Here is a 27,800-nt window from a genome sequence, read left to right as displayed (position 1 = left end):
TGCACTCCCCACAGCCACCACCCGTCTCACCTGGGCTGGGAATTGGGGCACCCCTAGCCCAGGGAGTGCCTGCTCCATGGACACTCACCCAACCAGGGCATGCGCAGCCAGCCTCCATCCCTGCCTACGGGCAGTACCTGCAGTGAATTAAGCAAATGAAGGGGCTGCCTGGGGGTTACCAGAACACTCTGTGTAGCATTGGGCCTCCGTTAACTGTGTATGCACTGGTAATAAAAAGTAACTGTTTGGTGGGTACTACCAAGATATAAAAATATTATTCAGGATTTGTATTATTTGCCAAAAAAAGTAAGAGGCGCGCATATGGTCAACATTTTCTCCAGAATTCAGTCACTGTATTATCAGCAGTGTCTCATATTTTTCCAGAGAGCCGAAGAAATGGAAGTTGCTGACTGAAGTTTGTAACACACAGATAGTGGATGCCACCCAAATCTTAACTACAAAATATGTACTATGTCCTTACACAAAAAAAAGTGTTTATTTTAATCTTTTACTTTTAAAAATGCTTTAGTATTTAACTGAGTTTGGTTACTGAACTGGAAATTGAGTAGGGCAAGTTCACTGGGTAGAAGTATTTCCCAGGATAAGCCCATTCGAATACTAAAGAAATACTTATATGAAAAATAGGTCATAAATAAAGCAGTGGTTTTATTCCTACACAATCCTTGTACAAAACGGACATAGTAAACACAAATTTTCTTCACCAAACACTGTAAAATTTGGAAGATAACATATCAGCATCTTCTACTACATAAGTAGTAGAAAAATAAGTGATTCATTTATTTACACAATGAATTGGTTCAAGAGTTACCTGCAGAAAAGCAACTGTGATCTGGTCACATCTGGAAGAGAGAAACTTGTTCTCGGTGTAGCAGACAGTGTCACCTGTGAATCCTTCAATCTCCTGACACTGTAAAGTGCTGCAACTTCTTTCCCTAGAGCAAACAGGTCTCGTGGAAGCACAGACTGATTTCCCGTCGGCTTTATCTCCAGTGCTGTAAGCACACCATATGGCACACCTTATCAAGAGATGGCCAGAGCTTCAGGATGAGAGATCATGGTCAGTGACCAATGCTTTTTTTTTTTGATCGTAAGGCAGAGACTAAGCTATAGGCATGCTGAGCAGAAAAACTCTTTCTAGAACACTGCTGAAGGTCAAGAAAAACTCCTACAGGACCTACAAAATGACACCACAAATCACACCACCCTCTCATTCCAAGATGCGTATTTTAATATATTTCTTACATCTAACAGGACTACAATGTGCACACACACATTTGGGTATGTGCTCTGTTTTCTTTGAAGACTAGTGTTTTATTTATTTATTTTTTTATTATTTTATTTTTCAATTTTGTTTGGCTCCAGAAGTTTATGCTCACCACCACTACAATATTTTCAGTGGGCATATTCACCTAAAAAGTTATGGGAAGCACAGGTCTGCACAGATGCACATTCAGCAAAATCTCACCATTCATTTCATACTACGTGTACACTCCAGGGTCTAGAAAAAGCTTTCAGAAAAACCATGCAAAATCACTTCTACAGCCATAATAGGTTAAACAGGTCAAATCAGTGGTTTTCGATCCATAATTCACTGTCCTTACTGGGTGAAAATCAAGTTTTTCAACTTCTAGAGTAAAAAACCTAATTTCAAGAAACAAGGTGGTTTTCCCTGAGATGTGAATATTAAAAAAAAAAAAAAATAGCAATTCTTTAACAACCGTAATAAAACCCATTTAATTAACAAATAACAGAACATACAACACAAAGTACAGGTGATATTAACAGTGTAATACCCATTCTTAGCTGTTTCAAATACAATAATATTTATAAGCTTTCCTAGTAGATTTTGCCAGTACCTGACAAAAACATTCTGTATAGAAGAGATGTCTGAGATGCACAGATGTGTCTTTTTCCACGTTAGAAGATTTCTTTTTCAAGAAGGAGACACATTCCTGATAGCAATTCTTCTTCCTTTATTACTTCCTTCGAAAATCTTTAGGTCTGGAAAAAGAAAAGTGCTTTGTTAAGAAAATATATGGAAGCTACAGTGGGTTTGCTTTAGGGATGTAGTAATAGCCATATCTATTTTTATTTCCGTATTCTTGTGCTCGAAGTTTTAGTGCTGCTGAGTATTTTCCAGATTACATAAAAAAAAACGGAACAGATCAAGAAGTTTTTACTAATACCTCTATGAATGTACAGATGACACGGCTAGTGAGTTGGTCAAGGTGTTTCTTACAACCCACTGCTACTTCCCTATGCAAAGCAAAGAACAATTTTGGCTGAATGCAGCCTCAAAATAACTTTAAACATTTCTACTAATTTGTCTCCACTTAAATATGTATATATATAAAGTATATATATAATGCATATACTATATACATCTATTATACATATGTAATCTTTGCACAAGATTTCGAGTTTTAAGGTAACAGCCCAACCACAACCCCAGCAGAATAATTAAAATTGATGACAAATAAAAATCTACTTTGGATTTTAAAGATTCTGCAATCCTTCCTTCTTAAATAAAAAATGTGGAAAACATCCGAGCAACAGACTAGACTGCTCCTTGTAATCCTCTGCAATTTCCTCTCCAAGTGTGTGTCCCCCACTCTGCCTGCCATACATCCCCTAGCCGTAGAAACCACATTGTGCCTACAAGGCATGGGATCAGGCCAGGTTAGTATTTTATGTAAGAATACTGAGTTTTGGGGCAGGCTGGGAGTCCCTACCCTCACAGATCCTGGAGAAAAGCTGGGGCTCTGCTCTAACTCTGTAGCTTCCAACAGAGACCGGTGCAGGCTGATGGCCTCTGACGTGCCCTGGATGCGCTCCGCGGGTGCATAGCACCGAGGAGCTGCTCGTCGCAGCGCACACACAGCCTGCAGCGATACAAACTGCTGTAAGACGGCAGCCGTGTGCTCTCGGCTCTTCGGATCGCTTCTCTCGGACACAAATTAAAAAAGGCAGATATGAACGGTGCCTTGCTGGAGCTATAAGAGATGCAATAGCAAGCTCTGTAGACATGTAATGGGATACTGCATTGGTGGCTTTTCTGTGAAGTTGAATGAAAACAAAGTCTGGACTGCAGGAGAAACTGCCATCTGCATCAGGGATCCAAACCAACTTGACACTGGTAATAAATTTTATTACTAATTTTGTTGATCGATGCAAATTAAAACCAGATAGCAATGGAATTTGGGAGCTCCTTCTGGAGACAGAGTTCAGACTGCCACAGAGAAGCCATACAAAAATCTCCTAATACTTAGTGAGTCATTAAAATCCTGCACTGCAGATGTAGTATTCTTCAAACAATGGAATGATAGAATATCCCGAGTTGGAAGGAACCTACAGGGATCATCGAATCCAGCTCCTGACTCCACACAGGACTACCTAAGAAATTAACCCACATGTCTGAGAGCATTGTCCAAATTCTTTGTGAACTCCAGCAGCTCGTTGCTGTGACCACTGCCCTGGGGAGCCTGTCCCAGTGCCCGACCACCTCTGGGTGCAGACCCTTTCCCTAACCCCCAGCCTGACCCTCCCCTGTCCCAGCTCCATGCCATGCCCTCGGGTCCTGGCGCTGTCGCAGAGCTCAGCACCTGCCCCTCCGCTCCCCTTGTGAGGGAGCTGCAGGCCGCCATGAGGCCTCCCCTCGGCCTCCTGCATTCCAGTACCCTCTGCTGCTCCTCACAGGCCATTCCCTCTTGTCCTTTCACCATCTTTGGTGTCCTCCTTTGGAGGCATTCTAGTATTTTTTTTTATCCTTCTGAGAAGCCCTGTGGAGCCCCAAAATACACATGCTACGATACTACACATTCACAGGCCGCAACAACACCAAGCATAGAGGGACAAGCACTCCTGTCAGCTGGCTAGCAGTGCTGTGTTTAACGCCCCTCACAGAACCATTCAGGTTGGAGAGGGCCTTCAACACCATCAAGTCCAACCATCGCCCAACCTATGAGTCCACCACTAAACATGTCCCGATGTCTCTCAGGTTCCTCCAGAGACGACAACTCCACAATCTCCCCAGGCAGCCCGCTGCAATGCTTGGCCACCCTCTCCACTAAGAAATTCTTCCCAATATCTGATCAAAACCCCTCCCACTATTTCAAGTGCCTCACAGGAAATCTGACGATTATATGAATTTTAAAGTGAAAAAAATAGAACAACTTTGCAGTATGAAAACCACTTTGTCTTTAAAGAATCATAAAATGTCCCTATCTCCTAGAATCCTGGATGTCCATCTACAAAAATACTCCACCTTTCGTTAATCCCTGCATGCCCGAATATACATTTCACTACATAACACACATGCTAGCAGTCTATTAGGAGAGGGGGATTTTGAAAAATTCTCAGCAGTGACTTAAAAGTTTTATCACCGCATCCACCCTAGACAGGTGAGCCAATGCTGAAGGATTTTAGAGATCCTGCACAGTAAAGACATCATTGTCTTGCAGCTCATATTTATTACTCTGTTTTAGAGTCCTCCTATTTATAATTTTTCTTTGACTGGCACATCTAAAGCTTTAATCTGGAGTTACACTGGAGTGCTGCAGAGCTAGGGATCTCACAGTACTTTTTTTCTGGGGTGAAAATCCTTTTTCTCTTGCTCACAATCGGTATTTGAACCCTAATGCTTGCCTTAAAGTTAAACGCAGAAAACACCGGCCTCAGTTTGCAGCCTTACGAAGTTAATGAAGCTTAAAGGATAAATTCTCTACACTGAAACACTTGTGTGAACAAATATAAGAGTTTTTAAAGCTTTTTCTAACGTCACAGTAGGCTTTTATGCCAACTGGTACTTGGCATTTGGAGGCCACAATCTCTGTGTTTAGAGTCCTTGGCACTAGGAGAGCTAAGCCTTGAGAAACACTGCGTTTAGTAAAAAGTGTTATAAATACTGTCAAAGGAAGAATATGAACCCACAAAAACCTTGTCCACTCCGAGAGAATTATGAACCACTTGTGATAAACAACGGGTAACTGCTCATTGATAAAGTGCATAAATCTATGCAAGTGTTGTTCTTGGACGGTCGTACTCTCGTGCTTCCTCAGCAAAGCACTGAAGTCATGCATCTGGGACAAAGGAAATGGCATCTCCTTGAAGACATGGCTCGGAAATTCACCCATACTCCAGCCTTCATTTGTAGCATTCTTGGAAAAAATTACTTGCTGTACATTGAGAGCAGACTCCAAAGAAAGGGGGATAACAGGAGGCAGCATTTGTGAAGTAGCATCTCTGAAATCAATGCTGAACGGCAAAGTATTATGGGTTCACTGAAAATATGCAACAGTAGGCTGTGCATTGGATGCCTGCCAGTGGAACATCAAAAAGATCTGTCCCACTAACATCTTACAGTGCACATAAACATCTAGACAGGCCAAAAAATTCTAGGCAAAATAGCAACTAATGTCCAATAATGCCATGCATCTCAGCGCTTCCCACACAAATACTTTACAGGTTAGAAAATGAAAACCTGTCCCCAAGGTCTGATTACAGATCTTAAATCTCTTATACTACCCAATCATTTTTCCATTCTCACAGCTAACAGAAGAGAAATACAGTTGATGTAAAACTCTGACTATCCAGTCACTGAGCCTTATAAAATAGGTAAACCTGTCTATTTGTGTAATTCAGAGGCTCAGATTTTGCTACAGAAAACAGAAGGTTCCCAGGGGTCCCCACTGTAACAGCACTTGCTTCTTCCCAAAACTCTTCAGAGTTGAGGTAAGCCACATAAACCTTATCTTTTCATATGCATGTCAGCCCTACGCTCTTGAACGTTGAAGAAATCAAATATACCAAGAAAGGTTTCCCATTTACAAGGAAACTGCTCTGTTCTGTAACCCACTTCAAGTCATAACTCAAGCAAAATCATAGATCACAAGCTAAGGTTTTCATGAGGAGCACTCTGGTCTATTTTATAATCTGATTTCTCTTACACGCACAAATATACCACACGTCTTTGTAAACCAACAGCCTACGAAGCTTCTCAACCCCAATAAGTCAATTTTTAGAGGCTTGCATTCACCTTTATTTTGAAAAAGACTTGTTATTCCTATCTTTTAAGCAATGATAGGTATTAATGATGATAGCTTCAGCAAGAGTTAATCCATTCTACAATATTCAGAGACAGTGCAATATCAAGAGTCTTTTTCCATGAATTAAAAAAAATAAATCTGAAAATAAGTCTAATTATTTACCAAAATAAGCCAAATGTCTCCTTAAAACATTAAAATGAAAGCTACATGACCTACAATTTGTGTCTTTTCAGCCTCCACCATAACTCTTGCATTAGAGAAGCTCTATCATTGATAGCAGTATGCGGCTGTTGTATATGCTACATAAATCATCTGAGTTAAAAAGAAAAAAAGGCACAATGCCTCGTCACGTTTCTCTAATTCATCCACTAGACTGTGGCCTTGTAACACTGCAAATTCATGGTTCTGTAGGAAGCAGACTAAAACTTAGGTTGAAATAAGAATTTAAATTATTTAACCCTAGATTATATAAGGATTTAATTATTTAAACTTTCAGAAATAACACGTTGTATATAAGGGATCCTGAAGACACCTTATACATCAAGGTTATTTCTAGTGATAAGAAACAATAGAACAATTAGAAAAACCTCGCAAGCCCAAAACTGACTTATTCTCTCTCAAAAGGTGAGTTGGAAGGGGTAATTCAGATGTGCAAATGCTTCAGATACCATTCACCTACATACATAGCTTTAATCTGGTCTGCCCTAATACAGTAAGAATTGCTTTTCAGACAAAAACCTAACAGTGTGTGAAATCTGCCTGGACACCGAAGAGAGAATTCCCACTGGCAAGCTTTAGCCTAAGGAGGTGAGCCGCTTCAAGTCATCTCGAAAGTCAGTGAAGAGAGGCAGGACCCATTTATTTTTCCCAAAGGGAGCTTGAACTACCTGTGCTAAAGCAATACTGGATTTTGGTGACAATACCATGGAAGAGCAACCTAAGTGCTTCCCTAAGAACTCCAACGTAGGCCTGTCCATGGGCTGCACAAAACAAAGCTAGCGTTATCGTGGCCAGTTCCTTGGTGCTCTTTATACCATTGCTGCACAAGCAGAATGGGAAGGCAGAAGTAATGGATGATACTTAACAACAGCCTTTTTGCCCAAAGAAATGCCCACAAAGCTGTAAGCCCAGGCTCTTAATATGGCAAGCTAACCAGCAGTACAAAGAAACCTGTTTGCTGCAACTCTGATGAGATCCCTCCTCCCCCCCCAACAACAACAAAAATTCAATATTCTTCAACAAGACGTGGTATTTTTCTTGTCAAAAGGGACAAAACAAAGACCCTTTCCAAAAGTGAAATGTGTTCAACTTCCAACTCCCGTAGCGAACACTTATTTCCATCGAGCCTGAGCAGACTGGTCACACAGTTCCATCTTTATTAAATCCTTGTCAGCACATTTCCAGGGAAGAGGTTTCCCTTTGCCTAGCAATGTTCTGAGGAGCTAAAACATCCTCAGAAAAAATAAAGGGGGCGGGGGGAGTGCGCGTTGTTGCTCTGTTTGTGAAAGCCAGATCAAAGTACTCACCGGTCTGTGTAATACTGGAACTGTCTCAATTCCAAAAATATACAGGCAGCCAACTTCGTAGCCCAATACCTAGCTGAAAACTTTGTAAGGCCATCCTCACAGCAGACAGATGAAAAATAGCATTACTCGCCTTAGATAAATAAGGTTAAGGCTCTGCTGTAATACATGGTGTTACCTGCTTTATATATAAACTAGTTATTTTATAATCCTTTACAGTATTACGATTTTCAGAAAATTAAAAAAAAAAAATCTAAATTTTTAATAATTTAGAATACTTCTTCAAAATCATGTATTTCAACCCAAATTATTATGTTTCTTTGAGCTTTTAAATGCATTGATAACACTTTGTAATAGATGATGCTTTTCCTTTTGGGAGAAAATGTAGTTATCTGCCTGCTTTTTCAACCACATGCTGATAATGTCTTCTGACAACATGGTTTTCTTTCAATCTCAAAAAAAAAAAAAGGATGCTCACCTCTCCATAAACAATCTCAATTCCAAAATAGTTTCATGTTGCATTTGATAAAAGTTTTACAAAGTCAAATTTCACAGAGTCTTTACAGTCATTCGTGCAATTGTAAGCATGTATTCGTGATGCCTAATTAGTATTTTCAAGGCAGTCTCTGCTAAGGAATAAGATTGTCAATACTGCAGGAGTGACCTGCTCTTGACTCAGCAGCAATGCACACCTGGTTGGGAAGCTTTGAAGATCTCAAATTGCATTTTTCTCTTCACCTGCAGGCAATTATCTCAACACTGGGGAACGTGACCCAGAGAGACTGTGCTCCCTGTGCTTTCTGCAACCTCACCACCACCACGGATGACTGTTCAGAAAGGACTGAACCTCGCACCAGCCCTGTAAAAGGTCAGTGCCTCACAGCCAACTAATGCTGCACGCTAATAAACTGTCACTAAGATGAAAGCAGTGGTGTGAAAGCAGAGGTTGAAAAGGTTAGTTGTAGGTTTGAATTTTGGTAAGGCTCCATTATTTCTACGAATGAGAAAAAGCACTCCAGGTGTCTTGAAAAATAAAAACACAACTAATACCCATCCTGAACTAAAGATACCTCCATCTCTTCCATTTACAGTCTATGCTATGTTCAGTATTACTTGTAACTTAAAAAGTCCCATGCCTGGTAGGATTGCCCATTTACACTGGTTATCTATCAAAAAACAAAGAATCAGTTGTAACTCAAAGTTATCAAAATGTGGTAAGATTTACTGTTGCCAGAGGATTATGGGTCTCTAGCTTCTACGATAGTTTTTTCCACTGGCTTGTTTCCTTTCTCTCTCTTTTTTTTTTTTTTTTTGTTGTTACTAAAATCTATCTGCTTCCTGCAAAGAAGTGGAAAGCTCCCCAGCCAGCTAAGCGTGCTACCCCTCAGGATGGCTGCAGTTTTACAGCAGCTCTGCACCATTTTCCTATACAGATGACAAGAACTGTAAGAACAGGGATAAAATCTCTCCAAACTTGTGAGTTTTACAGCTTTTCAGCCAAAGAAATGTAGTTTAAATAGTGTTGCAGTTAACCAAAAATGGCTCATACACACAGGGTCTGAGAGTTTATAAGCACGGTGTTTTCTAACAGCTTAGGGGAAGACCAATTAGTGAAAGGATCTGGTGGGTAGATCACCCCACTTAGTGTCTAGTCTTCAGCCAGCCTTTGATCCACTCACTCAGACAGCAGACACCTGTGAAGTCCTTCTCTGTATTTAGGGAATCAGCCCCAGGAACATGGCATTAGTGCTAGCTGATGACAGGCAGCTGCACACCCAAGAGAATTTCTGCCTTACCTCTCGTGTCCCTTAATAATGGCAATTCTGCACAGGTGTTTCTTTAGCCTCCTCTGATGCTAAAAGGCTACAATTAATTTGGTTTTGAATATAACTGGTACACAGTAAACACAGAAGAAAATTTGTGGCCTATCTGGCATACTTTTAAAGATTATTTTGCAAATATAACTATAAATTTTTCAATATCTTAAGATTTTTTTTTTTTTTTATAGACAACCTTAAAGGACAGACCTCAACACACAGCCAAAATTTACTTGAAAACAAAGAGGAATATGTAGTTTTCAGGTACTCTTAGCAAGTTGTGCCAAAGTAAATAGCTATAAGGTAAGTGCACAACTGCTGAAGGGAATTTCTGCCTACATTTCATCTGTTTGACTAATCACACCAGTAAATCAAACCCCACGGATTAGATGTGGCTTTCATTCTCTCTAAATAAATTATGTAGTTACACTCAAACATCAACTGAGTGTGCAGCTGGGGGGGGAGCGGAATTGTTTGCCTGCTCAAGATGTACCTACCAGCCCGGAGTTGCTCTATGCCTCTGGTAAAATAATCAGGGAAACCACCAATGGTATTTGAACTATCATTACATTTCCAATAGGCACTTTGACCTATTCTGAACTCTGAAATTCATGCTCTGTTTGGGGTCAAAACAACCTTTTCCATATTGGCGTAGTCGTCCCACAGACTATGAGCTGAGTTTATAAACATTTTTAGAAATATAGCTTATTTTACTTAGAGATCTACAATAACAGAGGCTGCATTTAAAAACAAAGTAAAGGAGGCTTTTTTGGTACTCTAACATCACCTACAGTGACTAACTCCTCCGTGCGTATACAAAGCTTTAGATAAATCTTTTGTGCTTCTCAACTTCATCTCAGGATTTTTCTACGTAGAACTTGCATTTGTTTTGATTTTTAAGAAGTCTACGTAAATCAAGTTATCTGACCCAATGCTAATATGTACTTAGGTAATCTTAGTGAGATGAGGAATGGTTTAATTAAAATTTAAAATAAGCTGCTTACAATCCCAGTTTCCCTAAAAACAAATTAAGCAGAACTGAAAGAAGCTACCTAAATGCCACTGATCCCAGATTTTGACCTGGACGATAGGAATTCTGTTTGCAAGATGATATGAATTAAATCCGTGCAACGTACATGTAAACTTCATCTTAGCAAGATGATGCTTTTTGCAAGTGGAAGTGTTTTCTTTAAAAATATATTCCACTAAAAACTGTAGGGCTGTAGAAGGAACAGCACTGTACACTTGGCTTTGTCCAGAGAATTACGTTATTCTTCAAATAAACAGAGAAGTGGGTAAAGGAACGGTGAAACGCTTTCCAGACTTTCTGTCACCACCAGAAGCGAAAAAAGCAAATACATTTAGACATCTATAAAAGAGTAATTAAAAAAAATTCTAATTCCATTTTCATCTGGGCAAGTAGTTCAACAGTATCACATACAGCTGTTCTCATACTGCTTGTCAAATTTCCATTAATTTAGTTTCTCTTTTTTTTTTTTTTTTTCATATATGAGATCAACAGATTTCAGGGGAAAGGGGATAACAGCTTTAGCATTTTCTTTTTGAAAGCCTCTTCAGGCAGCTGAAGTGAAACTTCAGTTACTCATTTATTAAATCTTTTACATTCAGCTCTACCTCTAGCTACAATGTAAGCTGCTCTCAGGTAAAGGGTAAGAGAATCAGTCGTATCAGCTATTTTATACATGCTAGAGAAAAGCCAGTAATTAATTTTAACAGGCTGAACACTCTAAATATGGATTTGTCAGATTTGTAGGATGATTACGCTACTGACCCTTCTCAATCAGTATTGAGTTGCCTCCTGCAGTTAAAACCTATTGTAAAAGGGAGCAATTTTCTTCTTAAGTATCCAAGTGTGTGGCTTTTTGTCCACGGGAATTTAGATCCAGCTCTGGTAGCCTGAAATATGAGATGTGGTTACCTTCAGCCTTCTGCTAAGCAACACGAAATTGTGGGATATTTTTATGCCCTTACTATAAAAAAAAGTTACCAGTGATAATTCTCAAATTTTAATGGGGGTTAATGATTTACAGCTAGTTACTGGAATTCCTACCAAGAACCAAAAAAGCCACAGAAAATGAACTTCCAGAGGGATTCCTCCAAGAGTACATTGGAACAGGATTGGGCTATATTGGCAGGAGAGCTTTTTCCTCGTCTAACCAGTTTGTGTTTTTAGGAAAAACTAAGCCTGGCTCAGCTCAAGTCTTTCACAGAAGTTTGTGTTGGCCATCGCAGCTCTGATCACTGATACTTGCCAACCCTGCTCTTTGAGAGATAGGCACTCAAGCCGAAGGGGCAGTACTTGTTCCTGTTACACAAACACCCAAGGTGAGAAGAAAAGCACGAGCACGGGAGGCACTGCACACACCAACCACAGGCACTGCAGTTTGGACAAACTACAAAAACGGCTGGAAGAACACATTTATAAACCTGAGCGGGCCCTTACAAAAGTAGCTCAAGTCCTCACCATCTTTGGTGCAGGTCTTCACTGAGCTTCTTCAGATACTTGGAGTAACAAACACCCCATTCTTTTTCATATACCGTACCTTATGTTTATTTCACTGTAGAACAAAAAATATTTTACAGATATTAAATTAATTTAAATAAATTAATTATTGGTATTAAATGAAAGTTATGATGTTTGTGACACAGCCCACCACTGGAGATACTCCAACTGTCATTTGTGTATCTAAAATAACGAAATTAACAGCCAAAAAACTTCATGAATTAAGACCGCAAGCACTATATGACCTTCATAACATCAGTTCAGCCACATAACCAGGATATCTCTGGCTTCATTTTCATATCTTACTACCCAAATTATTTCTTGGATGTAATGATCACAAATAGGAACTTACACCAGAAACTGTACAACTGGGCAAGGTAACTATTGTTTCAGTTACCTTGTAAGACTACAAACAGAAGGGAGAACCGTGGCTGAGAAGATCTCTTAATGTGAGAGCCTTTCAGTCTACCAGTACCTACAAAGCTACTCACTAACATCAGCAGTAGACTTCAGGTTCCTAGGGTTGGCAAGGCTGGCTTTGAGGAAGAGAAAGCCAGGGAAGAACTGCAGAAGGAAGTTATGACCACGATATCATTGGCACAGAACACGTAATAGGGTTCTCAGAGACATCCACCATTCCTAGGTGTCCCACGCTCGTGTTTCATCATCTACAAACATTTCTTCCCCAGAACATGGCATTTTTCTGTTTTCAAAGCCACAGAGTGCTGCTAATGAATGAACAGGAACCTGTGTGCCATGCCACACAGATCAGCATATGGGTGACATTCAGTGTCAGAACTGGGACTGTGCCCAACCCACACTGCTCTGCTGAAACGAATTTATGGCTTCACATCAGGCTCTGCAACCCCCCTACCTAGAAGGGGGCCAGGAATCAGGCAAGTTACTCAAACATAAACATTAAGAAGGTGTTTGGTTTTCTTAAACCAAGTTTCAGAGTTTACAATACCTCAAGTTTTAAAAATGTCAAAAGCCTGCAAGGACTTCTTTTCCAGAAAGACAAGTGAGAGGCTGTCTGGCCCGGAGCGAGGTCCACGGAGAGCTCCTATAAAGCCTGGCAGGAGAACAGGCACTCACTATGCACACCAGCAACAGCCTGAGAGCTCTCCTGGAAGTCAGCATGCTCTGCTTCCTCAAGGGAAACTCTTAGGAGTGTATCCATCTAGCTAGAACAACACAGAGGTCTTCTATGTATTTGGTAACATTTTTGTCCGAGTGATTTTAAAAGGCTTCTTCAAAACTAAATTTCCTGCCTTTAGAAGTTTACTGTCTGAAAACATATCTATGCAGTCGGCTAAACAACTTTTAGATGGCATTTAACGGGAAAATTTACACATAAATCTGATGTATTCCTGCCTTTAGAAGACAGGTATGAAACGTAACTGTTTGTTTAGTCATACACGATTGGTGAATTTTGTGATGGTTTCTGTTTGAAGCCCATTAAAAACCATCTGATCTGAAACCTCAAACACCCTTGCAATAATGGTTCATTCACGGTAAGAACCTGTGGAAAAAAAGCTCAGACTCGGTCAAAGGAACTGGTTTTTGATCTTTCTCCCCTTTAAATCTGCCTGGAAAGACACAGTTTCACTTCCCCGCACCTACAAGGTTTTTCACCACTGTTATTTCAGACCTCTCTCCATCAAAGATCTAAGAGAGCAGCTCTGCACCATTTGGGAAGCCAACTGGTTCAGGTTAAGGCTAAAAGGAAAGAATGCTCAAATAAAATCCCTCTCACTGGAAATATTCAGAAATTCCCTGTTTTCATGGAGCAGAAACCAGCCTGTTGTCCCATCATGAACCGTGTGGCACTGGAAGGAGGAGTGATGGGAAGGCTGCCCCCTCTGAAAAACACAAACTGTTGGCTAGGTTTCCACACTGAGACCTCTGCTTTCCTTAAAAACCATTACTCCGTGGCTCAACTTGGATATTGTATATTTGTCTACAGCATCAGTCTCCAATTACAGAAAAATACCCTTTAAAAACCATCCGTAGCAAGACATTGTAATAAAAACGCAGGAAGAAAGTCCATTGAAACCGTAACACTGAGCATGTTCTCCTCACACTCAGAACGAAAATTATTTACATACCACTTCAGATTAAATAGAAAAAGGCTCCTTTCTTCCTAATGCTAGCAACTTCTTCCCATGCACTGAACTTGTATTTGTTTCCTATTATCTGTCTTACGACTTTTATATTCAGTAAGGTACATTTTTGGGGCATAAATTTTAACATAAAACCTTAAACATTAATTTTCTTGTCATAATTGTATTTTCCTTTATGTCCTTAAATACTTTTCATCTAGCTATGGTTTTAAATTTGATCTTTTCCATTGAAGGATACAACTATTTTTAAAGGGATAATATCAACTAAATCTTTTTCTTCTAGGAAAAAAAAAAGAAGGCGTGACACAAAGAATCTCCCTCTCCTTATTTTTTAATCACTTTTCATTCTCTTCAACCTCTGTCTTTTGTCAAACAGTGGCCAGTGGCTGGGTCAGAACTTCATGAAGGATAGAAACAAAAATCACTTAAGGCAGGGAGACTTATTAAAACCATCTGAAAAAAAAAAAAAAGTACAGTTTTTATGAACCCTTGATATTCTGGTTAATCGCAAGTTCTGCTCTCACTGATTGGAAGCTACCAGCGAGCTCTGCAGAAGCTCACAAATTGAAGCACACAGCAGTCAATGTACAGCCCCTACATATCCCAAATGCAGTTCAAGTACAGGACACAGAGAACAACGGAAGGCTATTTGTTCATCTTTGTGCTCACACCCACACTTGTAAGACTCTGTTAGAGAGTAACAAATGAAAAGCTGAATAGACCTAACACTCCTGATAAAAAATACTTTGGGTTTTTTAAACATAGATTATTAAAATAATACTCTACTACGTGTGTCTGTATAATTCATAAAAGATAGAGAACCATATAACAATTCGCACTGGAAAGGACCACAGGTCCCCAACTCAAAGCAGGACTAACTTCAGCATCGTATCAGGTTGCTCAGACGCTGCACAGCCAAGTTGTGAGCATCTCCAAGGCTGGAGATTCCCCATTCTCTCTGGGCAGCCTGTCAGCTGGGAAAGAATAAAATCACTCAGAACCTGAAGAGAAAGTCAGTTTTGCAATCCAAGATACAGATGTGTTAGCGCAACGTTTGGATTTCAAGTCCTGTCAGTGTTTGAGAACAGCTGTTTAAAAAACAAACAAACAAAAAACAAACAAACCAATGTTCCCTTTTAAAACCCTTCTGAAACAATTTTGATGTTGTTTTTCGGTACAACACAAACTGCAGATTATCCCATTTATACAGCCTTATTCCATCTTCTCTTTTGTTTGTTGTGCAAAGCTGCCTACAGTAACTTGTCCATTTTTTGGCTCATTTAAAAAAACATTCTCTTTGCTATATGCCTCTAAAAAAGCTGACACCATTAAAACAAACAAACATGTAAATACTTCTATCTTTGTTGCTTCTACAGTCTTTGACAGGAATAAAGCGCACACGACTTCTTCCATGGGCTCCCACTGGAAAAGTTCAGAGCAGAGTTTCGTACAGCTTGGTATTTATACAGCCTTCCTTTTAGTGCCTTCACTGTAAAGCTGTCTATTCTAAGATACTCCAGCTGGCACTTTAACGAGAGAACAGTGCTACGATTCACAGTAAGTCCCCCTTTACAGACTTCGGTGTTTTACTTACCAAATCAGAAAGTTATTTCACCAAATTTGCTCAATCCTCTTATTTCACAACGAGAGTCAGATCCCCACCGCACTGTCAGTGCTGCAGAATGACCGTGATACTTCTATTCCCTCAGTCAGGAAGAAAAACACGATTGTTTTTCTCATTAGTCCAGATTGGAAACTCTGCCCAATATCAAAGTGAGCTGGAAGTTAAATTTGAGCTCATCTGTTTGACACCAGTATCCAACATCTATTATGGGCTGGTTGCAGGCCAGGACAAGAAGCCAGAATTGCAGCAGTGGCAACACCGATGCACCCTGAGGCCAGCAGAGATGGGAGATGACCACTTCCATTCTTCCTCTCTCTGCTTGGACTTAGCAGTTCCTTAGAGCAGAAAAGAAGGTATGAGGAGCACAAAATACACAGGGCAAAGGAACAGCAGCAGGGTTAGCTATGTCCTCTTGCCTTTAAACAGGCCCTAGCTAGTGCAGCTGGCTGAAGGGGAACCCAGTGCTCTGACACACTCTTGTTCCAGAGCTCTTTTTTCCCCTCCAGGTCCTCCTATTCCCTGGTTCTTCTCACCACAAATGCCCACCAAAGTCACCCACTCATCCCACAGAAGCAGCACTGCGATCACATTTGAAAGCCACCAAACCTGAGGCAGTTGGAGGGCTTCTGTGGCACCAGCACTGCCCGACCTCCGTAACTGGCATGGAGGAAAAGACTTGTACAGAGAGCACTTCCCCAGAACTGATCAGGATGAGACCGCACAGCAAAGAAATGGGGGAAGAGGGAAGCCTCCTCAATGCTGACATGAAATTATTAGGGGACTTAATTTGACAGGAATTACTAAACTAGAAGGCATCAGGTTCTCAGCCACATACAGCTATAAATCAACTCAATAAGGGTGGCCCAGCGCTGAGAAGATGAACTCATGCAGATTACAGCAGCGTGTGGGAACAAAGAAAAGCATTTCCAACGCTCTGGTAGCGTGTTTTCTCTGATGGAAGGGACACTCCCAATTAGCTAGTTCAATCTAAGTGCCAAATTCTTATTCACTGCTAAGTTATCATGTAATAATCGGTGTCAGCCTAAGTACTAAAGACGGTTCCATGAGAGTACAGTACACCACACCGCGTGAGCAGTTCCTCAGCTGTACTCTAATGCAGTGCAGAATTCTGCTCATTTGAGCAGAGTTGGAACTTCTTCAGGGTGAATCCAATGAGATCTCACAGGAACCATGAGACAGATCTCTGTGTTTTCAAGTGCATCCAGTTGTAATAAAAACAACACAGCAACGTGCATGCTGACATAATCGGAAAGAAAATCAAGATCAGTCTACCTATGTCCACCCAGAAGAGGTCTTAAAGCATTACTGGACTTCATCCCATTACAGCAGAGGCTGCAATACTGAGGAGCCTCAGTCTGAACTGATGCACAGGCTTTATTTCAGCATCTTCTGGAACCAGGAGCCTAATTACAATGTTTTGTTTGTTTATTTTAATTACATTTTTGAAAGTATTACCCAGGAAAAGTACTACAAGATGTAACTAATTTCCAAAATCATCTTCAGCTGTCAATGTCCTTCCTTAAAAGACCTAAGCCAACCCACATTAAGCAAACACTGTCACAAATGAATGCCTAGAGACCTGCAGACCACACTTACTTTAGGTGTCTTCCATATAACAGTCGGCAGATGTTTAAGCTTTCCTTACCAAAAATCCTATCAAATTCTACATGCTGAAAACAAGCAGAAGAGCACAAGTTGGTCCTGCTTGTTTGGAAGACAACTCTAGTCCACTTGCTTCATTCCCACTCTCTGGCTTTGACGTTTAAAGGAAACCCAGTATTAGGGCTCTCAGAATGACCACAAGAAAAAGATCACACTAGTACTAAGCAGAAGATGTCCCAACTATAATGCATTATTTTCATTATTTTCAGGTTGACTCATGCGGTGGTATAAAACAAACCACAAACACTCAACATGCCACACAACTACTGTGGAACTGGTTTTGTGCACTGAAAAGAAATTATTTATCAAAATAAACACGTAGTATGATCCCTGCCAAAGACCCATTCTCCAAGGTCTAGTTTAGCAGAATTCTTTCCCTTCCTCTAGAGAAAATCTGAAGATTCTTTTATAGATTATTATTTTTTAATTAAAATGAATCATTCCCTCACAGAACTGCACAGTGTTTCCTTTGGCTATGACTACCAGTTGACAACTCAAGTAGGATAACTGAGTAAGCATTTACTCAACTACATTTTCATGAAGATCAGAACAGCTTTACTTAAAATAATTTTTTAGATTTTAAAAAAGGCAAGAAATATGAAAAAATTGGCTCCGCCCCCCGATATGAACATTCTTTGCTTGAATGATCTCCTCCCACCAAAAACACGTGGCATGAAGAAAAAAAAAATTCCTTTTTTGTTACTCAGTGTGAAGAGCCAACACAGTATTTACTCAGTCCAAGTGTCCATTTTAAAAATCTAAGATACTTACGGAGTCCAAACCCTTGGAAAGGCAGCGATTTCTTCTGGTGTATATTCATCTAACCTCCTGGGGACTGCACGTGGTTGAGGAATCTCTTGGAGAAGATTCTTCTCTATATCTTCTGGGATAACCTGTGGTGAATGAGAACAGTCTTAGCTACCTGATGGTTTATAAAACACCTCGATCCTTCCCAAATCCAGACCAAAATTTATCAACCCTACTTCATTTTTCATGTCACATGAAGCCTAAACTCACAAAACTATCTCATGCGTGTCTTAGATCTCACAATTTTGTGACGTAAAGAAAAGAGCATCAATATATAAAAGTATTTTTAGATACATAAATAAAAAGCGGCTTGATTTTTCTTAATTTACCTTATAAATAAAGTTTTGCTGTTGATAATGATCCCTCTTTACCTCCAAAGGAAAAAGGAATGAAAATGTAACTGTGTGACTACTTACATCTTCTGGGAACAGGTGCAACCTCTGCATCATAGTTCTTCTCTGGAGGTTTTTTGGAAGCATTCTATAAACAGCTAGCTTGACGATCTGAGGAAAGAGAACATGGTAACAAAAAAAATCAGACTGCTTACAAATAACATGAAAAAGGCAAGCCGTGTTTCCCTCTGCCCATTCTACCAGTCTTTCAACCTCTTTTCAGTCAACTTCTTCCACATTGAGAAACTCTGGCACCACAGTAAGAAAGCATTACAGGTTTACTGTTTTGGAAGAAGGAACACTTACTCTCAGTTGTATAAACTCTTACTCTAACAGTCATATTGAAAAATTCTGCTTAGAAATTAGAGCTGTATTTTGCATTGTGGGTGACTGCACATAATCGTGCAACTTGAAACGAATTAAGAGGCTTCCATTAACTCCTTATTTTGGTATTAGATTATACATTTATATAAAAATCTGTCCTGGTTTTATCTGAGATTGAGTTAATTTTCTTCCGAGTAGCTGGTATGGTGCTGTATTTTGGATTTAGGATGAGAACAATGCTATAACACACCAGTTTCAGTTGTTGCAGATCAGTGCTCACCAAGAGCCAAGGACTTCCCAGATCCTTGTGCTGCCCTGCCAGCGAGGGGCTGGGGGTGCTCCAGGAGCTGGAGGGGACACAGCCAGGACAGCTGGCCCCAAATGCCCAAAGGGACATCCCACAGCACAGGGCATCGTGCTCAGCAGTGACAGCTGGGGGGACTGGTGGGGTGCCATGGTCTCACTGGGTATCAGTCAGTGGGTGGTGAGCAACTGCATTGTGCATCACTTACTTTGTACACTGCTTTATCGTAATTCTTATTTTCCCTTCTTTTTCTGTCCTATTAAATTTTCTTTATCTCAATCCACAAGCTTTACTTCCCTCCTCTCCCCTGTCCCACTGTGGGGAAGGAGAGATGGAGCAAGCAGCTCTGTGGTGCTTAGCTGCCTGACGGGCTAAACCACAACACCATAGTTGAAAAAAAAAAGGAATTAGGCTCTAATAAATCTACCAAGTGGCCTCAGCATTTAGTTTAAACGTTGTTATTTGCTGTGTTAGACGTTTCTGTAAGAGATGATATAACAAGATGCAGCATCATGATCACATTGTACATATGTATGATTTATTCCCTTGCTATTAGTTCCAGATGAACAAACCCACTTTTGAGCATCAGAAAGGAATAGAATTTGTGCATCTACACTAGATGATGCTTGTAGAAAAGTAACATAATTCTTTATGATTTCTCTTGGACTCCAATATAGATGGCTGTAATTTAAACATGAAACACAGTGTTTAGGACTCCAGCCAGAAGGGGAATATTTTTGTACATAAAACAAGGCACGCAAAGGTACGAGACAGAAGGGGCTTTAGGAAGGGTAGCACATCATTTAGGAGTAGACCAACATGCAATTTTTCAAGCAGAAGTAAACCCACTCCACCTGTTTTGGATTCCAAAATTAGTGAACACTCAGTTTGGCCCCAATATTTTTTTTTCATTTTGCTATTTGTAGGTTGGGGACAGAACTTAAGACACAATAATGTTGTGTCAAGATCCTCACAAACATACACTATATGCCTTGAGAAACTCTGAGGTCTCAACATCATGAAGATTTTTGGATGTTATGCTGCCAATACCACAGATCTGTGGACAAGCAGAATGAACTGAGATAACAGAAGCAATACATCAGGTCAGGCAGGGTAATCTATAGCGTTGATACATTCTCTAATAAAAAATAATAACAACTATTAAAAAATGTAAGATGAAAGCTAATGTTTTAAAGGTGAAAACCATTCATGTTTTCACAGCAAACCACAGTTTGTTGTCAACACATCATGTGACAAAGGTAAGATAGAAAATAAACCTTCACTGCATACTGAAATATGAGGTGAGACACAGGAACACTGCGAGAATACATGTGGATATTACCAACAGCTCATTTTGAGCAGCCCTTTTGCCATAGTAATTCCCATTTTGTACACTTATTTGGCTAAAAAGAGAAAAAAACAAACACAAAAAACAGAAAGCAAAATTCAAAATATATTAGATCTAAAACAATGGGTACAGAAGCTTCATAACATGTTGCCTAACAGTAGGGATTTTTTTCTTTATCTAAAAATTACTTGAGATTGTGACAGAACCAGTGTTAGTTCATTAAATAACTATCTCCACGTATCTGCAAGTCACATATTGCACGTTTGACCCTGTGCATGATTTCACTCCAGTAAAGAGACTTCAAAATACTTCATTGAACGTTATTAAATATTTAACTTCTTCAAGCAACTGATGTTTGTGCCAGATTTTTCATCTTCCTTGCAGCATGTGGCACAGACACCTGCTGGAACAAGTCACTGAACTAGACGAGCTGCTGGTCTACCCTGCTTGTAGACACACCTGCTTGATAAATCTGATCCAATTGCTTTTCTGTTAAGAAACATTATAAAAAGAACAATCCAGTTGTAACAAGGTGTCTACTAAAAAGTCACTCTGGAAAAGAATGACTGATTTTTTTTTTTTCCAAGTTAAACAACCAAGAAATATTTTTAATGTGTAGTCACTGTAGAACTGACAGCCTCAGGGGACAACAGACTAACATGGAAGTGTTTTCACCTTTTTTTTTTTTTAACACTGCTAAGCAGATGATACCAGCCTGCCTGGTACACAGCTGGAAACTGGACTTCCCTGGCATAGTCTCTCCCACTTCCCAACTTACATTTAACTGAGCTTGATAACCACCAGGAAGCATCTCTATATAGAACATGGAAAGGACAAGGCCACTCCAGAGAATGATACAGTGTGATTATTGACAGGCCCTAGTGAAAAAAACACTAGAACAATTTCAGGTATGAATTTCTCCAGAGATACAGTTTGACATTGTATCTTCCTCCTACCAGTTCTTTGTCTTCTGGTCTGAAGAGGATATTGTTCTTTTTCACTACATGTATTATAAAAGAATAAGGAAGAATAAGGAGAACTTCACCTATCCACTTCTACAGAGTCACACGAGTAGTATGGCAAAAGTGATTGCCCTTAATACTGCCATAGGAATAATTGGGTCATCGGTGAACTGAACTTCCACTGCATGTCATCCTGTCTTCCACCTGCAGCACCTAAAAACATAGAAGTTTCATTTGTTCTTTAAATTAATATCTATACCTTACAAATTCATGTAAGAAATGGATTAAGATTTTTTTTTTTAAACAAGGAAGTATTTATATTTGAAGTCAAAGACCCACCCAGCTGCAAGTCTTACTTAGATGTTTTAAGATACCGGCTTCCATACAACAGCCCCCCTCTGTGCCAGACTAACTTCAAAGTCTGGATTAGTAGGCATATGCAAGTTTTGCTCTACTTAATTAAAAAATAAACATATTTATTTAGTGCAAGAAAATGCACTATGCAGTGTTTCAGTAACAGGCTTTATGTATGTACATATGTACATTGTATCCATGATGTTTTACTTTCCTCTATGGAAAGAAAACAGGCTTTCAAACAGCAGCAGCAAGGTTTAAACATATTTTCTGTCGAGTTTTTCTTCAGAACATTATTATGCAGATGTAACAGCAAGCCTATACATGTTAGTGGTTGCTAAAGAGCACTCAAGAGGAGAATGGGAATGTTTTAAGCCCCTTCAGACCAGGGCCAGCAGCTGAACAAACCCAAACCCTGACACCCCCCGAGGCTTCCTCACAGCGTGCATCTGCAGAGCGACCCTGGCTTCATAATCTGCCTTAGCAGGTGCCGCTCCTCCCAAGTAATTATTGCTCATTATTTCTTTGTCAGAGGCAACGCAGCCTCTGAATGCTGCAGAGGTCAGGCCTCTCACCAAGTATTTGGTATTAGCCAAACATGGTCTTTCTTTTCTGAGGGAGTTTCTGTCGCAACTAAATAAGAAAAAAAATTAAAGCCAAGTTTTGATTATTTTTAAAACTTGAAATAGAATAGAAATTGGTTGGAAATTTTATCCTGACTGGACTATTATCTGGTTCTGCATATTAAATCTGTCAACATATTCTGCAGGCATTTTAACTAAAAATCTTATGATTTTTCCAGATATTTTTTCCCAAATATTTTGTTCCCTCTCATATCTGTGACAGCTAAAATAAAAAAAAAGTACACATGATCTCTTATCTTCCCATACAACTACTTAGATGCCTAATTTTGAAAATGTTGGTCTTGTACCTATTAGCATTTTCCCAGCTAAACAAAACTGCTTCAAGTTCTATTAAAAACAACGAAAACACGAAATGTCTATGCGTTCCAGACACCCGTGCCTCAAATAAAGGAGTTTAACTGTTTCCTTTATTTTTGAGACTCCTTGGAAGAGGCACACTAAACCTTTCAGATGAGATTTCAGCAACTTACAATGGAAATTAATGCTGTACCTACCACGTATCCTAAAGTAGTGTCTGTACCATACAGGTATTAACACTGTATTACTCTGATGAAGGGAGGGACTATTTTGTATGGCCACAAGCTGCTCTGCTGCACCTAGAGAACAAGTTTAATACCTTAGTCTATGGGTTGTCTGAGAATTGACACTGTATCCTAGAGAGAGAAAGAAAATGCTGAAACATGAAGCTGTTTTTTCTTTATTAAACACTTCCTGGAGCATGGAGCAGCCTGGCCAAGCCTAAGAAAGGAGGGCTCTTCCCTGGTATTCTCCAGAAGAGCAGACAACTGAAACCAGTGGAACTTTTATAGAAATTCACAGACATCCCCTTCCCCACACCTCCCAAAGGGATTCAAAGGTGTTAAAGGCAAAAACGTGCTAGAATATTTGCTTTTGATATCTTTTTGGCAAGAATCGTACATTTCTATAAAAACAAAAGTTTCCAAATTGCTGAAAAAATTGGCACAATCCACACAGAACTGTAAGTCCTGCATGGAACATCAACTACACAGACCTCTTTTTTTTTTTTCTTTATTCTTTTCAACTTAAAAGTTGAGCAATCGAAGAAGGCTGCTCAGAGAGGTTGTCCTTGGAGGCTTCCAAGACCAGGCTGGGTAAGCTCCCACCAGCCCTACCTGACCTAGAAGGCAATAGTGCAGCAGGTTGGACTAGGGATCTCCAGAGGTTCCCTCCATCCTGAATCACCCTATGATCATATTTAAGAAACCAACATATACACACACATTCAAAATTCAGTACAAATCCTTCTCAAGCACTAACTACCATGCATAAGGGGAAAAAAAATAAGGTCCAAAGTTAATGAGATAAATACAACGAGGTCGAACTATGTTAAGTGAGATTATCAGATGATCATCATGTTTGTCTTCCTCCTTATGAAAAAACAGGAATTGACCAAGGATGATAATTTAACAATAATGCCATAAACATGTCTATATTCCAACAACTATACTTGAGATTTTTGTCCTCCCTGCAAATAAATTACATCATTTTGTATCAAATTATTCATTACAGCCATTTTAATTTGCTCCCAAGAATGTAATGGCTTAATTTTTGTAATGATACTTTTTCCAAAATTAATGTTGACTCCTGTAATGAAGAGCCATCAGGATGAGCTAGCAGGAGATAACAGGACCACAGGCAGAAAAGAAGTACTAGCCTCCAGGATGAAAACAATGCTTTAAAGTATGAAGACTGATTCCAGAAAAAGATGTATTCAACTTCCTACAACCTGTATAGTTCTACTGCCTCTCAGCAACTGGATCTATCACAATTAAAAAAAGTTTGTTTTTTTTAATTCAAAAAAGTGAAAACAATGTAGTTTACCTAAGTCTCCATGGTATTTTGAAGAACCAAATGATGCTTCAGCTAGACATTGGCCTTCTGCATGGTAATTATTTTTCAGTACTGAGTTATATAGATAGGTCTTTAAAAAAGAATGAGTGCAGTGATAGGACAAGGAGTAATGGCTTTAATCTAAAAGAGGGGAGATTTAGATTAGATGTTAGGAAGAAATTCCTCACTCAGAGGGTGGTGAGGCACTAACACAGGCTGCCCAGAGAAGCTGTGGATGCCCCATCCCTGGAGGTGCTCAAGGCCAGGCTGGATGGGGCTTTGGGCAGCCTGGTGTGGTGGGAGGTGTCCCTGCCCATGGCAGGGGGCTGGAACTGGGTGGTCGTTAAGGTCTTTCCCTTCTATTTCCAAACTATTCCGTGATTCCCAAAATAAAACATGTTAATAAATCACCACCCTAATTTCCATCTTTATTGTATCCCAGTAGATTTCACACCAAAACAGTAAACAAATATTTCTAGCCATAAAAACCTTTACTAGCCAAAAACTGTGACCGCTGCACATATAGAACATATCCTGCCAAATTACCACCCACTACTTTTTAATAGGGACATTCAAGCACTTCAACAGAATTAAAGAGTTAATTGCTGAGAGCTATCCAGAATTGCTTTTTTATTTAAAAAAAAAAAAAAAAAAAAAAAGTTTCTCTTGCTAAATTAGACCAAGTCCTGAGCCACATCACCATTTGCCGAATCTCTGTCCAACATGTTTTAGTTATTGGCAATGCATTTAATCCTCCTCTGTTTGCACAGAAATTCATCTAGGAGTCTGGCAAGAAAAGAGGTATTTCAGAACAAATGCCAGTAGGTAATTTATAGAACATCTAATTCTCAGGCCCTAACAAACAAGTTGTGTTACACTGCCTCCCAGTGCATAGCTTCTGTCTGAAGCTCAAATGGAAAAAGTTGGAGAATGTTTCAGACGTGGAACTACCCAAAGGAATTATAACTGTGTTAGAGCCGTTTCTTAAAAGCATTTAAGCACTTTGTAAAAATTCTAGGTAGAAAGTATTAATGAACTGCAAGATTTAATTATTTCACCATTTTGTTTTAAATAAATAAAATATATATAAAAAAAAGTAGATAAATTCTTGCGGCAGACTTTTTTTTTAAATTAAAGTCTTGGGATAAACAAATTTATCCCAACAAATTTATCTGAATCACAGATTAAAAACATCAGTGACAAAATCCAATAATTTTGCAGCAGACAATTTCACTAAGAAAAGGAAGAAGTATTTTAATATTTTACATATAAGGTGACCCAAGGCAAAGTATTTGAAGTCAAAACTTCAAAAACTGTTTATTTTTTTTAATTAGTAACAACAACACTGTTGTTCAGCAGAATTAATAATGATCCAATACAGACATTTACTAAATTGAGCTGAAGCTCAATGTAGTCACCACTTCAAACCCTCTCATAGACCATGAATACACAGCATTGTAGACAAGATCTCAATAAATAAATAAATCATTTAACAAAACCTACAGTTGAATTCTAACGGGAAAAGGAGGCAGGTGTACTCTCTAACACTTTTTAATATTATCCTTAATATTTTTAATATTACCCTTACTCTTGCTGACTCTTAATCTGCTAGGGTTGTTAAACTGAAGCACTGCTTAGCTAAGTCTAAGCTGAGTCACTTTGGAAATAACAAAGGTCAGACCTTTGAAACTAAAAGCAAGTGAATCAGTCAAAAATGGGCAAAGCAAATGAACCTGATTTGCTCATTTGGACAGCATGCATGAAACACAAAAATTCACGACCTACAATATGACCCTCAAAACACGCTGTGTCCAAGAACACAGTCAACAAGCCAAGCCCCATTAATAAAACATTCACAATCACATTTAACACGGATAGGAGTAACCCATTCTGCTTAGGGGAACAAATTAAATGAAAACACACCTACTTTCCAAATGAAAAAGAAAAAACACAAACCACTTACAGCAGTTGGGTCTTTCAAATGGAGCTGAGTTGCTGTCACCTGTTTGAAACCACCAGGATAACTAGAGAAGAAACGAAACATACAGGCTTAGTGCTATATGCTCAAGCATGATGTTAACACAAATATCAGAGTATCTTAGCATCATAGAATCATCTGGGTTGGAAGAGACCTTCAAGATCATCAAGTCCACCATCAACCTGACCTACTTAGTCTTAGTGAAATGGTGTAGTTGCACTAATTTACATTTAAGCATATACTTTAAATGGTGCAAGAAAGCAAACAGATGTCAGGTAAAACAGATTCCTTTCATTTAATTACGTTATTAGGAATCAGCCTAACTGAAATGAAAATAAACCCAACATTATTAGAACTGTCAACTTAGGCAGCTGTACAGATTTAAGTATTTCTTTAATTGCACAATTGCTTTCACTTTCTTATTGAAAAATTTAAAGAAGTCATTACAAGCAGGGGAGGAAAAAAAACTTAATTTCCATTAACTCTGATGAGAACTTCTCAGCAACTCAAAAAAGGAACTTCAAAGGAACTTCGGGACTGAAACATCAATACCAGCAAAATTAGCTTTCTCAACTTGATTTAATAATCTCCCAACTGGATACATTTTAACACTTTGGGAATAATTATCTAGTGTTGCCACAGCATAAAATAGGAGTGACTGTTCTTACTTGACTGAACTGATCCATGCTGTAATTGTTTATTCTGTAATTGTTTATTGTACTTCCATCTATAAAGAAGCTGTATCTGACAAAATAATATCCTATACACTACTGTATACATCAGTACATCTTCAGAGTATCTCATTTTTTACCAGTTTTTCCAGTTATTTGGAGAAATTTAAATCTGATATCCAACACGAAGGACATTTTCTTTTTTCTTTGGTTCCTTGACTCAAGAACGTATCAATCTTGGTGTCAAGTGTTAAATAGGATAATGTAATTGTAGTTGGCATCTGTATACATCTTAAACAGATAAACAGGAAAGCCTTCTACTGCTTAATAGATACAGTAGTCATGATCTTCGCTTAATTTCCACACAAAATAATGTGGTCTACCCAATCTGTCAGTTTACTCCATTGTCATGGCTAAAACAGACTAAATCAGATTATTTCCCTAACAATATATACTTCAAAAAAAAGTCTTGCATACTTTTAAACATTGTAACAGACGCGAGCACAAAACAAACAGGTAAGTTGCAGTTCCCTTTTGAAACAACATGCTAAAAAGACTGCAACTCTTAAGAAAGTGACATTATATTTACCACCAGCTCATCACTATACAGTGACTTACCCAGTATGTGAAGAGTATACTTTTTGCTCCCATTTGTTACCAGAAAAAGCAATGTGTCTTGTATTTATTATGACAACGTGATCTCCACAGTCACCTACAAGGTAGAAAGCAGTAGAAAATATTAAGAGAACCCCAGGAATAACCAACCAAAGTAACAGCTACAAAGGGTGTATATACATTCACCTAAG

General features: G+C 39.1%; 1 protein-coding gene across 2 annotated transcripts in view; it reads right to left on the bottom strand.

Moving 5' to 3' along the window:
- Positions 1-646: 646 nt before the first annotated feature.
- MRPL13 (mitochondrial ribosomal protein L13) overlaps positions 647-27,800 on the bottom strand; it is a 32,566-nt gene continuing 5,412 nt past the window's right edge. The window contains exons 3-8 of one of the 2 annotated variants that reach the window (XR_011807354.1): positions 27,613-27,706; positions 26,309-26,369; positions 18,583-18,669; positions 18,131-18,252; positions 15,647-16,011; positions 647-2,022 (exon numbers count right to left, since the gene is read on the bottom strand). Coding sequence is in view for 1 of the 2 variants with exons in the window: in XM_027452649.3 (XP_027308450.2) it covers positions 1,998-2,022; positions 18,131-18,252; positions 18,583-18,669; positions 26,309-26,369; positions 27,613-27,706 (389 nt within the window). In the remaining variant the exon portion in view is untranslated. The remainder of the gene's footprint in view (positions 2,023-15,646; positions 16,012-18,130; positions 18,253-18,582; positions 18,670-26,308; positions 26,370-27,612; positions 27,707-27,800) is intronic. The other variant, XM_027452649.3, reaches the window with a different exon arrangement.

The sequence above is a fragment of the Anas platyrhynchos genome, chromosome 2, assembly GCF_047663525.1.
Source record: "Anas platyrhynchos isolate ZD024472 breed Pekin duck chromosome 2, IASCAAS_PekinDuck_T2T, whole genome shotgun sequence".
In the NCBI taxonomy this organism is placed as follows: Eukaryota; Metazoa; Chordata; class Aves; order Anseriformes; family Anatidae; genus Anas; species Anas platyrhynchos.
Note: the sequence above shows the minus strand (reverse complement) of the source record. Positions and strands in the feature narration are given on the sequence as shown.